The sequence below is a fragment of the Thamnophis sirtalis genome, unplaced genomic scaffold, assembly GCF_051295495.1.
Source record: "Thamnophis sirtalis isolate CommonGarterSnake01/CBP01778 unplaced genomic scaffold, rThaSir2_p1.2 scaffold_12, whole genome shotgun sequence".
Taxonomy (NCBI): Eukaryota; Metazoa; Chordata; class Lepidosauria; order Squamata; family Natricidae; genus Thamnophis; species Thamnophis sirtalis.
The window spans coordinates 22,125,784-22,142,778 of NW_028261392.1; the positions used below are offsets into that span (position 1 = coordinate 22,125,784).

The window sequence follows — 16,995 nt, forward strand, 5'->3', positions numbered from 1 at the left end:
AGCCAGCCCCTCCCTGGCTGGGAAATAAATAGGAGGGGTTTGGGAGTGGCCAGCTGTCGCAGACAACTGTTCATGTTTAGGATACAACAACCAATTCGGATTTCTAGGACAGAACCAAGTCTGTTGGGACTAATTACGTTTGGTTTTTTGTTTATCCGCGTGAATGAAAGACTGCTCCTATCCCAGGGGGTGTCAAACTCAATTTCATTGTGGACCACATCAAGGTTGTGTTTGACCTTGGGTGGCTGAGTGAGTGTGTGGCCAGGATGGGCATGGCGAGCTCAACATCCTGCAGTCCTTTGCCAGTAAAAACAGAGCCCAGGAGACCCCGCCCAGCCCTCCAGGGCGCCGTTTTTGCTGGCAGAGGACTGCAGGAAGCCATTGCAGCCAAAAATGGAGCTCCATTTTTGCTGGCAGAGGCACCGTGCTCCACTGTTTCCAGGGTGGCCCCACTGTCCTGGCCTAGGTTTCCCAAGAGCATGAAACAAACTCCTGGTTTCGACAAAAGCCCCTTTTATTAATTTACTGTGAATTCTGCTCATTCACTTTCAGCAAAGTCTTTCAAGGGAGGATTTTCAGTCACAGACTTTATCTGGCGTAGGAAGCTGCCAGGCTGATAACTGCAAAACTTGGCATGGGGGTCTCTCGATTAAGCGAACTAATTGTCTCCTGCAACTCCACTGCCCTTTCGCTCCTCTTTTATTTCCTCTGAGAGGGCCCATTCATTGTCTACCCTTAATCCCAAATCAACTCCTGTTCTTTAGCTGTTCCCTTCGTCTGGCAACTCTGTGCATGTGCAGACTAGGAACAGGCTCCAGCTGTTCGTCTGCCTCACTGATGTCTGACTCTGAAGGCAGCTGATAACTGAGAGATGGCTCTGGCCCTCTCTCTGCCTCCGACACATAGCCCTCATCAGAGCCTTCCCTAGACTCTAGGACTGGCCCATGTTCCTCCCCAACCTCCTCACTGTCCGAATCTGCCGCTCGCAGGCCACAACACCCACATGCTCAATCTAAGCACCCTGTAAGCCATATCTGTCCTGCAGGCCTTGAGTTTGACACCCATGCCCTACCCTGTTTGAAAAGGGGTTTGTTTTACTTGCGAGTAAGCGGCTTATCATTACTTGCTAAGTCTTGATCAGACCAAGACCCAGGATACATATAGGAAATGGAGGCTGCTTGCTTTACCTTTCAACTTTTTTTCCCCTTTCAACTCTGCAGGTGAGTCCCACCCCAGGATGCATCCGGGCATTAATGAAGATGCTGTACTGCCCTTATTGCCGAGGACTGCCCACTGTGAAACCTTGCAATAACTACTGCCTCAACGTAATGAAGGGCTGCCTTGCAAACCAAGCAGATCTGGATACCGAATGGAATCTCTTCGTAGGTAAGGACGGGGTGAATGCGGGGAGGTGAGCAAAGTAATCTGTCAAACTTTCTGACGAGTTCAAACAGCATTTGCCAAGTGGAAAATAGGACGTGTTGACAGAATGCCTTCATTCAGTTGTCATTCACACGCTTTGATCAAAGTTTCTGTGTGGTTCCACCTGGGAGCTATTTTCATGAAATCTCTCTTTGTGGGATGTTGAAGTCCGTAAGCAAAATTCCGCCCGGTTGGTGTGAAGCATGCTGAAAGATGAAGGCTGCATTTCTGATTCCGTAGGAGACGGAGGTTCAAGTGGTGGGAGGGGAGGAAGAGAGCAACAAAGACTAAATCCTGTGCATTTCACATTAAATTTTCACGTTCGTCTGCCAGATGCAAAAATAAAGATTGCACAGTCCTTCCTTCTTTGCCTAAATCCAGCGCGATTGCAAATTGGCCAAAAGCCATTATTGTGACAGGCAAAAAAGAAAATCTGATAAGGCAAAATTTAAAATATTCCAGAGTGACTCCTTCTGAGCAAGGAGAAGAATGGATTTTACTTCCATTTTAGACAGTTGCATGATCTGCTGTAATTCACAGAACAATTTGGAAGGGCATCCTCAAAAGATATGAAATTTACCAATGGTCCAAACACCCTGGATGGGTTCCACGGCTAAGCAACAGAACATAATCACAATATGACAAAAGATTTTAAAAGGAAGAAAAAGGATGCTATGAATGTGCCCTTCACTCAACTGCACGCATCTCTATTCCTGACACATTTTTTTTAAAAAAAACTACTACTTGTGAAACAGAGTTTTCCATTCTAAAGAAATCTCAAACGGCTGAACAGTTTTGATTAGTTTCCACTCCCTTTCGAGGACATAAATAAAAATTAATTCTCTTGAAGTGCCTACCTAATCTTTTCCCTTTTTTTCTAGTACCTTGGAATGAAATAAATATGCAACAATAAGCAATTCAGCAGAAAGAAATACACACACACAAAACAAAATACGTAGCACAGGATAATTTGTTTAATCTGGGGGGAAAAAACCCTCAGAATATGATTTATATATTTAGGAATCATTGAGGGCTCAAAAAAGAAGTAAGAGAAACATTGATAATAATGAGAAAAACCAAAAATGAGGAAGAATGAGGAAACATAAAGAATCCTTAAGACAATTAATATTTAAAATGAGGATTTTTTTTAAAAAAATGCATCTAATTATTTGATTTAATGGCCACCTGTCACTAAATTCTGTCAGCAATGTACATAATCTCTTTACATTCTCAGTTATTCTCAGATGATCCATTTTGAACTTTCAGTAAGTCAAGAATTGGCAGAGCAGTATGGTTCCATATCCAATCCCAATTATCACAGTTAAGGAAGAATTATCTCTACAGATATTTCTCGACTTACAGACACAACTGTAATTTTGATTTCTGTGGCTAAGCAAAACAGTTGTTAATTCAGGTTTGCGCCATTTTGCAACCTTTCTTGCCACAGTTGTTAAGTGAAGCACTGCAGTGATTAAGTGGTTCATGCAGTCATTATGTGAATTTTGCTTCCTCTATCGACTTTACTTGTCAGCTTTTAGCTCTCTATCCTTTTATATGGAATATAATATGGATAATAAGCAGACCTACTGGTTAAATAAAAAATATTTTATGTTAATAAGCAAGATATAATCAGTTTTAAAAATTTGTTTAAAGGTACCTGTTGCAGTCATTTGAAATATATATATATAGGGTATCAATCATGTGAGATCAGTGTATGGATTTATTATTGACTGGATAAGGGCCAATAAATTGATGTTGAATATGCAGCATATATTTCCAGTTCAAGACAGATGATTCTGAGTTTCAGGAAATAGTTGTAGGTTTGTTATACTAACAGGAAAATTAAAATTGGTTTTGGACTAAAGAGTATTCCTTGGTCCACTGAACATTACCAGGATCTGAATAGTCCTGATATAGTAGCTATTCATTCTTAAAGACGAAACCAATTCTGCAAACAGATTAATACACAGAAAAGACCCTTGTGGAGTATCCTATGAATGTTCTGCCTTTTATTGCTATAACTTATGCTACTGCACTATTTTATTTTCTAATACATTAGGATTTTTGCATTTTATGTATCTTCCCAGAGTCATGTGATAGAAGACAGCATGAAAATATTGTCAAAACAGGTCAATACGTCTTCAAATGTTGGAAAGATACAAAATTCTCCAGGTCTGTTAAGGGTTAGATGACCAGGAGTATCAGGATAGAGTAGAAAAAAGATAAAAGCAAATTAATTTTATGGGGTCCTTTGTGTTCTTTGAGTTTGGTTGTTTTATTGCAGAGCTTTCATTGAACAACCAGGTTCAGCAGGGATATCAAACTCAATTTCATCAGGGTAGTGTTTGACATTGGGGGGGGGGCAGGGCAAACATGGCCAGAGTTGGCATGGACAGCTTGACAACACTCGTGACAGGGGCACCTTTGGTGGTGTGCTCTGCCAGTGAAAACTGGCTCCTAAGTTCTGTTTCCAGCTGCGATGGCCTCCTGCAACCCTCTGCCAGTGAAAATGGAGCCCAGGAGGGCACACGGCCCTCCTGAGCTCTATTTTCCTGGCAGAGGCACCAAGGACTACCCCTTCGCTATTTCCAGGGTGGTCCCATGGGCCAGATCTATGCACCCTTCAGGCCATATCCTGCCTCCGGGCTTTGAGTCTGGCAGCCCTGAAGTACAGTATCAACCCTACATCCTTGTACCACTGATAATGCTATCTGTTTGGGAAATAAAAGAATCTGCAAGAAAACAACCAAGTTCAGGGAACACCAAGGACCCCACAGTTCAACCCTGAGCTACAAATAGTTGACCCTTCTACTGCAAACTAATTCCAAAGAAACATCTCCATGTGCAAGTAATCATCAAAAATTGTGGTTAATACAAGGGAGCCTTTGCATGCAATTAGGCAAATGATGGCAATTAGGACAATATTATCCAGTTACTTGAGGAATTAAATTTTGTTTCACCATACTTTCCAGCCTTACTAGCAACTTTGTGAAAAAAAAATCTCAAAATTGTCGGTAGTCTATTTCTGTCAGGGGGGAAAAAAAGTCAAGCTAATAATAAAGTTTCTATGCAGTTTCCTCGTACAGCACCAACTGAACTAAAAGGAAGACTGTACAGCACTATTGAGCTATGAATAATTGGTTGGAATTTGCTTCTGAAGTTCGTGTTGGAAACTAGGCACAAGGGGAGGTGTATTAATTGTGCTTATGGAAAGGTGGTAATCTTTCTTCTCCCACTCAGTTCAAGCAAGACTTTTATTTTCTTCTGCTTCATTGTGTGTGCCAAGGCCCTAACAGGTGGTAACTATCCTGAATTTTTGTAGATAGCTTTCATGTAATTATTGGCAAAGATTGATCACTGAGAAAACAAGTGGCACCGTACAGTCTTACAAGATTATCCAAGCCCCCACCTTATATATTTTCTGTCTACAGAATATGCAGAGTTCATACTGCTGCTGGCAAGAGAGTTCTCAGCTTGATCTTGTTTATTTCTTTGTTAAATATGTACCTTTCCCTTTTATTCTGGAGCTAATACACAGCCCCTCTCCCACTTCCCCCACAACAACAACTCAGTAATGACATTGGGAAAGTCATTGGTCCAAAGTCAGGGTTCATGGTTCAGGATGAATTTGAATCTGGGTCTCTCTAATGTTTATTTAACATTTCATTTATTTTTATTTATTAGTATCCCGTCTTCATTTTTTTTCACAAATAACTCAAGGTGACGAACATATCAGTTCTGTGGGCGTGGCTTTGTGGGTGCGGCAGGGGAAGGATACTGCAAAACCCCAATTCCCACCCCACTGTCAAAATTTCCGCTACCGGTTCTACAGAACCTGTCAGAACTGGCTGAATACCATTCTGGAACATATCCATCATACCCTCCTCTTCCTATTTGCCTCACAAAAACTATGTCCCAATACTGGAAGTCTTTAAGAAGATGGTGGATAACCATTTGTCTGAAACGGTATAGGGTTTCCTGCCCAGGCAGGGAGTTGGATTAGAAGACCTCCAAGGTCCCTTCCAATTCTGCTATTGTATTGTATACACTTGGAAATCAGCACTGTTGCTCTTTAGTGCAACTCCTTACAAGATGCCTAGAAGGTCCCCACACAGAGAGAGACAAAAGGGAATTAAGGAGGTATTGCATTCAGAGGGGTTTATTTATAGGTGACACTGTAGAGAGTGGCAGTTTGGGTCTCCCATGTACAAATGTCTGATGTCTTAAGAAAGTAAGCACAAAAATAAAACACAAATGTAGTCTCAAAGAAAAAATAATAATAAAACCTTTTACATTGAAAGAATTGTAGGGCCTGAAAGATGCCTTGCATTTTTTTTATCTCTGGGTGGTTCTCCCAGGATGATTTAAACTGTCACATTTGCCGTGTTCTATTGTCAGTCACAGTGAATAAAATCTGTGGCCATATCAGATTATTTTTATTGAAGAAGAGCTCTCCTCTCCCTCCCCCTTGATCACTTTGCTTTTAGGTTGGGGAAATTCTATAGCAAAATATTAGATCTTGGCATCAAATGGCTCCCTCCCTCCCTCTCCCTTTCTTTCTCCCTCTCTAACCTTTCTCCTTCCCTCTCCCCCTCCCTCCCTCCCTCTCTTTCTTCTGTTTGTTTTCACATACATACAGTACATACATACATACATACATACATACATACATACATACATACATACACAAACACACACACACACACACACACACACACACACACGGAACCTTTGGGCATATAGTTTTTCACCCACAAACTAAAGAGAACAAACCTATATCAAGGTTTTGAAGGTTTTGGAAAGCAAAACCTTTTCTCATGTGTAATTTCATAAAGCACCAACAAGCCTTCGCAACCCCACTGTTTCCCTCTGATCATAAAATCATTGCATTATATACTTTCCAGCTCAAAAGTTCTCTTTCATTCTATGGATCAAAAACAGTCCATTCTGTTTAGGTGGGCAGGGTCAAGCCATTGCACCAAACCAAGGCAACTTTGCAGCTTTTCTTCAGGACAGCCAATTGAGGGACTTCTTTGGGATATGTTGGCATATTTAAGGATGCAGCTCATCCTCTCTCCTCTTCACCCTTTTGGAGTTGGTCCCAGTTCTTTTCCTCATTTCCCTCCCCTATAAAATCAAACCTGATTATGATCTTTCTTCACTGCTGTGTTTATCAGCTAACAGGTCCTGCATCAGTAAATAGGATACCTAGTTGAATAAAATTGCCATTCCCATTTCCAAGATCTCCTTTCCTTGGCCACTATGCACTACAACCAGCAGTGTCTGCAAGGATGGCAAGCCAGAGGGGAGGTGGAGAGACTGGCATCCTGATGCAAGCCCCATCTCTTCAATACATCAATCACGAAACTGCACACCTATCCAAAGAGGCAGAACTTATGCCTGCAAATGCAGCTGACAATTGCTGTGGTACTCAAGAGTATTGATTCAGGAAAATGTGTCTCCCATAACATCTGCCCGGCTGAGTTGATCCTGCAGGGTTGACGTGCTTCAGGTTCCTTTGATTAAACAATGTCATAATGTCAGTGAAAGCACCATTCTGTCACACCACCTGCTGTTGGAATTCAGTATTCAGGTATTTTGTCCAGCTACAGCAGTATTCAGTAGAGACATATATTCTTTAACTAGTAGATGGCAGTGTTTATAGATTGGTAGTTGCATCTATGGTATCTATGCAGTTAAGCAGAAAAGCACATGTGGACGGTATATTTTTTGTTCTATAGGGCTATATACAGAAGTTCTAACATTGTAACACCTGTCCTCTGAAATGAGGTTTCCGCTGAGATTAGGATGGCCACCTCCTTTGCTATTGTTTAAAAGATCCATGAAAACCTGGCTCTACACCCAGGCGCTCAATGAGGGAGAGTGTGATAGTGTGCGGAAATGATCCTGGGAGAAAAAAAGGAAAATCTGCAGTCTAGGCAACAATCTAGTGGTGGGCTTCAAAAATTGTTTGAACCTACTCTGTGGGTGTGGCCTCCTTTGTGGGAGTGGCTTTCTGCTCATGTGACTGGATGGGAGTGGCTTGCCGCCCATGTGACCGGATATGAAGATGCCGACGACACTTCTCAGAACCACCTTAAATTACCTCACACACAGCACTGGCATGCATAAAAATATGATGTAAACTTGTTTTTTAAAAGTCATCTTTGGTTTGCGTACAACTTCAACACACGCAATGTTCTGATTGCACCACAAACGCAGTAGTCATCCTTACCTTTCACAGAGGCACTGAGTTTTATAAATATGAGCATGATAGTGTAGAATAATCATATCCAAGGACCAGTGGTGGGTTTCAAAAAATTTTGGAACCTCTTCTGTAGGTGTGGCCTGCTTTCTGGGTCCACTGGTGGAACCTCTTCTAACCGGTTCAGTAGATTTGACGAACCGGTTCTACCGAATAGGTGCGAACTGGTAGGAACCCACCTCTGCAACAATCTTATAAAAAATAAAGGAGAATATTTGTAGGTCAAGGTTGAAATGAGGGGTCATTGACGATTTCTTAGCTTGGTTGTTTTCTTGCAGATGTTTCATTATCCAAACTAGGTAACAGCATCAGCACTAACACTAATGATGTTGCTTAGTTTAGGTAATGAAACGTTTACAAGAAAACAACCTAGCTAAGAAAGCACTAAGGACCCCTCAAATCTAATAAGAGACAGCTCAGTTTACAAGCAGCAGGAAAGCATGGAAACATTTTGAAGGGCCCTCTGTAATTTTCCAAAAGAAAGGAGGGAAGAAATATTTTCAGTCTTGCTAGATTCTGCTTAATATAACCTTACAGTAAAGAAATTGCTAATGCTCCTGGTTGTGTTTCTATTTGTAACCCTATGAACTATTTCATAGGGTTACAGAAACTGAGATTCTGTCATGTTAAGCCCAAGAACAACGAAGAGCAAGTAAATACAATAATACAATACAATAGCAGAGTAGGAAAGGACCTTGGAGGTCTTCTAGTCCAACCCCCTGCCTAGGCAGGAACCTTATACCATTTTAGACAAATGGCTATCCAACATCTTCTTAAAGACTTCCAGTGTTGGGGCATTCACAACTTCTGGAGGCAAGCTGTTCCACTGATTAATTGATCTAACTGTCAGGAAATGTCTCCTCAGTTCTAAGTTGCTTCTCTCCTTGATTAGTTTCCACCCATTGCTTCTTGTTCTACCCTCAGGTGCCTTGGAGAATAGCTTGACTCCCTCTTCTTTGTGGCAACCCCTGAGATATTGGAAGACTGCTATCATGTCTCCCCTAGTCCTTCTTTTCATTAAACTAGACATACCCAGTTCCTGCAACTGTTCTTCATATGTTTTAGTCTCCAGTCCCCTAATCATCTTTGTTGCTCTTCTCTGCACTCTTTCTAGAGTCTCCACATCTTTTCTACATTGTGGAGACCAAAACTGAATGCAGTATTCCAAGTGTGGCCTTACCAAGGCATTATAAAGTGGTATTAACACTTCACGTGATCTTGATTCTATCCCTCTGTTTATGCAGCCTAGAACTGTATTGGCTTTTTTGGCAGCTGCTGCACACTGCTGGCTCATATTTAAATGGTTGTCCACTAAGACTCCAAGATCCCTCTCACAGTTACTACTATTGAGCAAGGTACCACCTATACTGTACCTGTGCATTTCATTTTTCTTGCCTAAATGTATAAGCTTACTCTTTTCACCATTGAATTTCATTTTGTTAGATAGTGCCCAATGTTCAAGTTTGTCAAGTTTGTCCTTCTGTATCTTAAGCCTATCTTCTGGAGTGTTGGCTATTTCTGCCAGCTTGGTGTCATCTGCAAATTTGATGAGTTCCCCATTTATTCCCTCATCCAAATCATTGATGAAGATGTTGAAGAGTACTGGGCCTAAAACAGAGCCTTGGGTACTCCACTGCATACTTCCCTCCATGTAGATGCAGTTCCATTGAGGACTACAAGTTGAGTGTGGTTGGCCAGCCAGTTACGAACCCATCTGGTGGTGATACTGTCTAACCCACATTATTCTACTTTATCTAGTAGTAGGTTATGGTCTACCTCATCAAATGCCTTACTGAAGTTTGAGTAAACTAGATCGACGGCATTCCTCTGGTCCACTAATTTTTTCACTTTATCAAAGAATGCAATAAGATTAGTCTGGCATGATCTGTTTTTGACAAACCCATGTTGGCTTTTGGCTATTACTTTGATTACTTCTAGGTATTCGCTAATTTGTTGCTGATTATCTTTTCCAGAATCTTTCCCGGTATTGATGTCAGACTGATAGATCTGTAGTTTCCTGGATCTATTTATTTTCCTTTTTTGAAGATGGGAACCACATCAGCTCTTTTCCAGTTCTCTGGTAGTTCCCTGGTGCTCCAGGATCTCTGAAAGATATAGTTCAGTGGTTCTGAGATCTCGTCTGCCAGTTCCTTCAGAACCCTGGGGTATAATCCATCCGGTCCTGGTGATTTGAACTCGTCTAGTGTAGACAGGTGCTCACTTACTGTTTTCTTCCCTATTTCAACTTGTGTTCCTAATCTGATTTTTGTGATGCTGTTTTTGATAGGTTTGGACTGTTTTATCCCTTTGTGTAAAGCAAAAAAATGAGTTAAATAATAATTCAACCAAGTTCAGTTCTTTACGCCCAATAGACAGAATCTTGCCAAACTAAACTTTTATTAGAGCCGAGGTGGCGCAGTGGTTAAATGCAGCACTGCAGGCTACTTCAGCTGACTGCAGTTCTGCAGTTCGGCTGTTCAAATCTCACCGGCTCAAAGGTTGACTCAGCCTTCCATCCTTCCGAGGTGGGTAAAATGAGGACCCGGATTGTTGTTGGGGGCAATATGCTGACTCTGTAAACCGCTTAGAGAGGGCTGAAAGCCCTATGAAGCGGTATATAAGTCTAACTGCTATTGCTATTGCTATTGCTATTACTTTCACTTTAATGGATTTACTGTGGAAGATTCTAGGAAGGGGTTCTCCGTACTCTCTTCCTCTGTCTCCTATCCAGTTCCATACTCTGCTTTCTTGCCTTCCTTTCTGAAATGTGCCCCCTTCTTTCTGGGAAACTGCAGTTTCATTGTAGCCCATCACACGCACCAACTGTCCCTCATTGATCCCCAATTCATTGTATTTGCCATTTTTTACCTTTGATTCTATTCCAATTTTTCAATTGATTGTTGTGAGCTGCCCAGTCATTGAGAGTTGAGTGGTATACAAGTTTTTTTTTAAAAAAAAGTTGTTGTTGTTGATCATGTTGTTATAATATGCTGAAGAACTCAGAAAGAAATAAAATTTTCAAAAGCTCAAAGTCTCCTCATTATTTTCTGTAACTTCCCTTAACTCTGCCTAATCCATTTCACCTTCACATTCTTCTTCCATATCATCATCCCAGCCATTGTCTGGCCACTGCAGGATGAAGGCCTCTTCTGCAGGTTTCCAACCAATATGGGCTTGAGCTTCCCTTGGCCAGTTGGGCCTTCAATACTTGCTGATGTGGCTGCTCTATCTTGTTTTAGGTCTCTTTTGTGGATGCTTTTTATCAACTGGAATCCATTCTATGACTGCCTTGGTCCACCTGCCATCGGTTCTTCTTGCTATGTGACCAGCCCATTTCCATTTCAGTTCTTTTACTCTCTTGATGGTACCGTATACTTTTGTTTGTTCTCTAACCCACATGCAGGTCTTTCTATCTTGTCTTGTAATGCCGAGCACATAGCTTTCCATGGCTCTTCCACTCATAGCTTTTATGAGATTAGTGTCCATGTTTCACTGGCATCTGTTAGAGCAGGTACAGATCAGCACATACTGATCCAAAACTTTTCTCTTCAGGCATAGGGGGAGGTGGTTCTTGAAAATTATGTTTAGCTATCTGGCTTTATATAAAGTACCACCAGCCCAGTGCTGGGTTGCTCCCAGTTTGGACCAGTTCGATCAAATCGGTAGTGGCATGGTTCAGTACGAAAAGTTCAGTTCAGTTCGGCCAAACTAGTAGTGGTTTGGTGGCCTGGGTCACTGGAATCAGCATGCCACACCCCCAAACCAGTTCTCTTACATGGCCGCCATCTTGATTTTTGGTCCTGCGCATGTGCAGAACAATTGTAATTGCACAAATTTAATTTGTTTTCTTTTATTAAGGTTTTGCACATGCTCAGACCCATTTTTGTGCAAATGTGCATGTGAATTTTTTTTGCGCGCACCGAACCGGCAATAATACCGGGAGCAACCCAACCCTGATAAGGTGAGTTCAACCCATAGCTGCTTCAGACACTGCAGGGCCAGGCATAATAGCAGACCTATGTTGAACTATGGGAACCAAAATTCTGAAGTGGGCCTGGTAGCATTTTTTGAGACTAACCCACCCAGTGGTGGGTTCTAGATCCCATTGTAACCGGTACGGTGCAATGGGGCTGGGCGTCCACCACATGAACATGTGCAGCACGCACACAAACATGCACAGCATGCACATGCATACTTACCGCCTGCGATGCTCCGCGACACCTCCCTGACGCTCCAGATGCTCGGCAGAGCATCGCGCAGCTGCTGTATGTTCCGTGCACATGCGCGGAAGCCCTGGACAGCTCAAAAAGAGGTAAGGAGTGCGGGTGGGCAGGTGGGCCATCTGGAGTACCGTACAAGAAGGGTACCTGGTGCACCCAGCAAGCATTGGTACGCTCGTACCGTGGCGTACTGGTCATATCCCACCACTGGACTAACCATTTTAAGGCATAAGCCTTCATGGGCTGCTGTTCAAAGCTAACAACCTGGAGCCCTGAAACTACCATTCCAGAGTGTTTTCCTGACTTAGCAAAAAGTGAATTTTGTTTTACATCACATATATGGAGATTGTCTCAGGCGAAGCACATCTAAAGCAGCTTGTTCCTTGTCCATGTCCTTTTGGTATGTGTTCACCAGTAGATCAATTCCATTTTGCTGTTGTTTTTTAAAGAGCCGAATGAAATACTGTATTTAAAACCCTACTAAATTATGCATTTTTAAACAAAATCTCCTTCAAAAAACCCCCCTACCCGTGAACATATTTTATCTTGAATACATTTTGAAGTGTTTTTATGAGTCAAGAACCAAACTGAAACATTTAGCTAGGCTCTTAAGACTGTAGTTGATTGAATTCCAAGTAGCGCATTAGTTTAAGAAGCACAGATCAGGTCAATTTGTATTGGAGATGGCAAGGATAAAACTATTCGGGCCCTCTCATATCAGACAAAAGCCACATGGAAGCAAACCTTGCAGTTCGGGATTGTGGGAGACCATACTCCAATCTCCGTTATGTTCTTCAGCTGACTAACTCATCATTTCATAATTTAATTTTTTAGGTTTTGAAGCTGGGCTACAAGTTAAAAACCCCAATTCCTGTTATTGAAGTTGGTAGCGATAGTAGTGTTCCGTATTCATTCTGCTTTATCTGAGTTGTATATTTTATTTCAAATAGGCTGTTTCCAAAGAAAATAACTATATAAAATAGCGGTCAGGAAGCTATTTTTTTTTCCATATAGCATTACTTATCAAGTAGCAGCAAAAACAAAAGAGAAGAAGAGAAAAGAAAAGAAAAAGAGAACAACACAGAAAAGCCCAACAACATTCTGGTTTCGATGCCCAGTTAGCAAAAACCAGTACATTTTTCTCCTCAATTTTTCATGCAGAGCAAAGTTCAAACATGAATGCCTGCCATTTTAAGCTTGCAAGGTAATTTTTCTTCTCAAGTTCATGTTGCACTCATGAACATCAGTATGTTTCATGTTGTGATGGCAATGCTGCAAAGTGACTTTTATCCCATGAATTATTTATCTATGGCCTCCTCTTTCTCCGAGGATTTCAGGATTGGTCTTTAAAAGTTGGCTACATAACAGGCACTCTCATCCAAATCTACTGGTAGACCAAGGCCCCTGCTTATCTTCTAATCTTATCTTCTGCTGTCCATCATACCCCTTCTTGGGGTATGAGAAACCCCAACTAAAGAAAAAGTGTTTTTTAACAGGGCAACCTGGTCTACTCAAATATGGGATGGAGCATGCTGCTTCCGCTTAGTTGTTGTTGTTAGTTGCGAAGTTGTGTCCGACTTCAACTGTAGTCAGACATTCTACACCTTCCTCCAAGCCCTATTGTCAACTTCAGGAGACCTACTGCTGCATTAGGTTCATACTATGCCATTGGTGTTGTTGTTGTTAGTTGTGAAGTCGTGTCCAACCCATTGCGACCCCATGGACAACATTCCTCCAGGCCTTCTTGTCCTCTACCATCCTCTGGAGTCCATTTATGCTCATATCTACTGCTTCGGTGACTCCACCCAGCCACCTCATTCTCTGTCGTCCCCTTCTTCTTTTGCCATCAGTCTTTCCCAGAATCAGGCTCTTCTCCAATGAGTCCTTCCTTCTCATTAGGTGGCCAAAGTATTTGAGTTTCATCTTCAGGATCTGGCCTTCTAAAAAGTAGTCAGGGTTGATCTCCTCTAGGACTGACCAGTTAGCAGCCCAGATTCGAATCCCAGAAGGGTATGGCTAGCTGATGAGAGCTAAATAGCTTGAAGTAGATCTATGCTAGCCTCCCTTTATTTCTTTGTCAGTAAAATATAAATTTAACCAACTAAAGAAAGAAGTCTTAATTTAAACTGAACACAGTAAGGAACAATTAACTAACAGAGAAATGATCGATTAGAGACAAGCTGATGAGAAAGGACATCATCAAGTATACCAGCGATAAGAAAGAAAGTTCCTTCCTTCAATTAAGGGATAATCTGATTCATCAGACTCTGAATTCTTATTAAAACTTTCCTGGGAAAGTGACATCTTCTTTTCTCTCACTTTGTGATACATTTCTGCGGTATTTGTGTTATCCATAATGCAAAAAGCTTTCCCTCTCATTGTTCCAAACTGTTCAGAAGCATTAATGGTGGAGCAGATATTTCTTGCATCTTCTTTTCCAAATACAAATCTTGTGGAAGGCTTATACCATGTGAAAGGCAAGAAACTAACTTTTCCTCTGCAACAGTAAAGATAGATGGAGGGAACAAGCAAACTCTTTCTCCTTCATTGCATTCCTATGAACACATTACCTAGTATCTGATAAGCAGAGTTGCCCCAAAGTGTTATACTTTACTTTCAAAGGTAAAGGTTCCCCTCGCACATATGTGCTAGTCATTCCCGACTCTAGGGGGTGGTGCTCATCTCCATTTCAAAGCCAAACAGCCAGCGCTGTCTGAAGAAATCTCCGTGGTCATGTGGCTAGCATGACTAAACACCAGAGGTGCATGAACACTGTTACCTTCCCACCAAAAGTGGTCCCTAGTTTTCTACTTGCATTTTTTACGTGCTTTTGAACTGCTAGGTTGGCAGAAGCTGGGACAAGTAACGGGAGCTCACTCCATTATGTGGTGCTAGGGATTTGAACCACTGAACTGCCAACCTTCTGATCGACAAGCACAGTGTCTTAGCCACTGAGCCACCATGTCCCACCTTACTGTCTTAATATGAATTAATGAACATCTGCACATGGTGTGCTGCACCAGTGCTGTGAAATTAAAGGCTAACCCATATGATCGGGTTTGATATAAAATAACTTATTTACTTCTTTTCTAAATTCAAAGTCTTATGCAAATTTGTTGCAATGGATTTGATCTGAGACTGTGCCTCAGTAGTGGCCCTACATAATTATATATTAATAACTTGGGGAATTGTTGATTTTATAAAATGAGCAAAAATAAGAGTATATGCTATTAGACTAATGGAGGAAAACAGTGTGCTGTAAAGAAAAACAGAAGGTAATATTCCTTTGTGGTGCTAAGACCTCAGAACTTAATCTGATAAGGTACAATGCCTACAAAATGCCTTCATTAATACAATACATAAGCATTAAAATTCTATTTCAGCAGTGCACGTTTTCCGTACGTTTATAAAATTTGAAGCCCTAAAATATAAAAGGTTAAAGCTGTTGATTGATTAGGCAATTTACTGAAATATTTATTAAGATTACAAATCAGTGCTGGTGATTTGACTTCCATGAGTTCATAATGTAATATAATAGCAATCCGAAGAAAACCATCTATTTTTAATGCTTTTTGAGGGATCACCATATTCAGCATGCTGTTAGACAAAATGTTGCTATTTGCCAAGTAATTTTTGAATCCCTAACTTCAACTAGACATTTGCATAGATACCATCTGGAGCATTTTGGTTTGGATTTTTTTTGCAAAGTTTGGTGAGTATCTGTGTAAATGCAGCAATACAGAAGAATGTGTACTGCTTATATAAAAACGTATATAAAAATGTCTTATGGCACATCTCTGCATGGGCAGAGACTTTTCCTTATATCTACTATTGGGACAATAAGGTAGAAGTAAGATTCAACTGTAGTCAGACATTCTATATCTTCCTCCAAGCCCTATTGTCAACTTCAGGAGACCTACTGCTGCATTAGGTTCATACTATGCCATTGGCGTTGTTGTTGTTAGCTGTGAAGTTGTGTCCAACCCATTGCGACCCCATGGACAATGCCCCCCCAGGCCTTCCTGTCCTCTATCATCCTCTGGAGTCCATTTAAGTTCACACCTACTGCTTTGGTGACTCCATTCAGCCACCTCATTCTCTGTCGTCCCCTTCTTCTTTTGCCCTCAATCTTTCCCAGCTTTAGGCTCTTCTCCAGTGAGTCCTTCCTTCTCATTAGATGGGCAAAGTATTTGCGTTTCATCTTCAGGATCTAGCCTTTTAAAGAGCAGTCAGGGTTGATCTCCTCTAGGACTGACCAGTTTGATTGCCTTGCAGTCCAAGGGACTCGCAGGAGTCTTCTCCAGCACCAGAGTTCAAAGGCCTCAATTCTTTGGCGCTCAGCCTTTCACAGCCATAAATTGCAACTGGGAAAACCATAGCCGTGATCTCTATGCACTATGTCATTGGTAGACTTTTCTTAAAAGCTTAGATAGGAACAAAAATGCCTGGCTTCTTAAGTAGAATTTCACTCTATAAAGGATTGAGCTACAGGTTTAGCCCCAAAGAGATTAATGGGAGCTGATGTATTCGCTACACTGCTTCTACAGATCGTCTGGGAGACAAGTAAGAAGTAAGTTTTCTGATTCACATTTGATTGAAAAAAATCATCCCAAGGTATTTAAAACAAACCATTTGATCGAAATTCTGTCCATTTCACTGCCCATGCATCTTTATGAGAACACCATAATTTTGGTGTGTTTTTTTTTTACAATTAGTTCTAAGTAGTGACCCCCCAAAAATGAGAGGCCCTCTGATAACAATCACTGTACCATCTGCATAGATTAGGAACTCTATCTGCCTGCCTGCAATCTTTGATGGGTGGTATTAATCCTTTTGTAAGGCAATGACCTCCCCGTGGAGATCCGGACCCTTACTACCCTCCCGGCCTTCTGCAAAGCCACCAAGTCCTGGCTGCTCCAGCAGGCCAGGGGGCTTGTGAAACATCCAGCCCCACGGAAATTGTGAATGTTGCGTTTTTAAAGTGTTGTCTTTGTCTATTTATCCCCCTTCCCTTGTCTATTGTGAGCCGCCCGGAGTCCTTCGGGAGTGGGCGGCATACAAGACAAATAAACTAAACTAACTAAACTA

General features: G+C 41.6%; 1 protein-coding gene across 2 annotated transcripts in view; it reads left to right on the forward strand.

Annotated features, from left to right (window-relative positions):
• Positions 1–16,995, forward strand: part of GPC6 (glypican 6) — a 905,632-nt gene that overhangs the window by 652,276 nt on the left and 236,361 nt on the right. For both annotated transcript variants that reach the window (XM_087726482.1, XM_087726483.1), the window contains exon 4: positions 1,221–1,386. In XM_087726482.1, the coding sequence (XP_087582608.1) occupies positions 1,221–1,386 (166 nt within the window). The remainder of the gene's footprint in view (positions 1–1,220; positions 1,387–16,995) is intronic.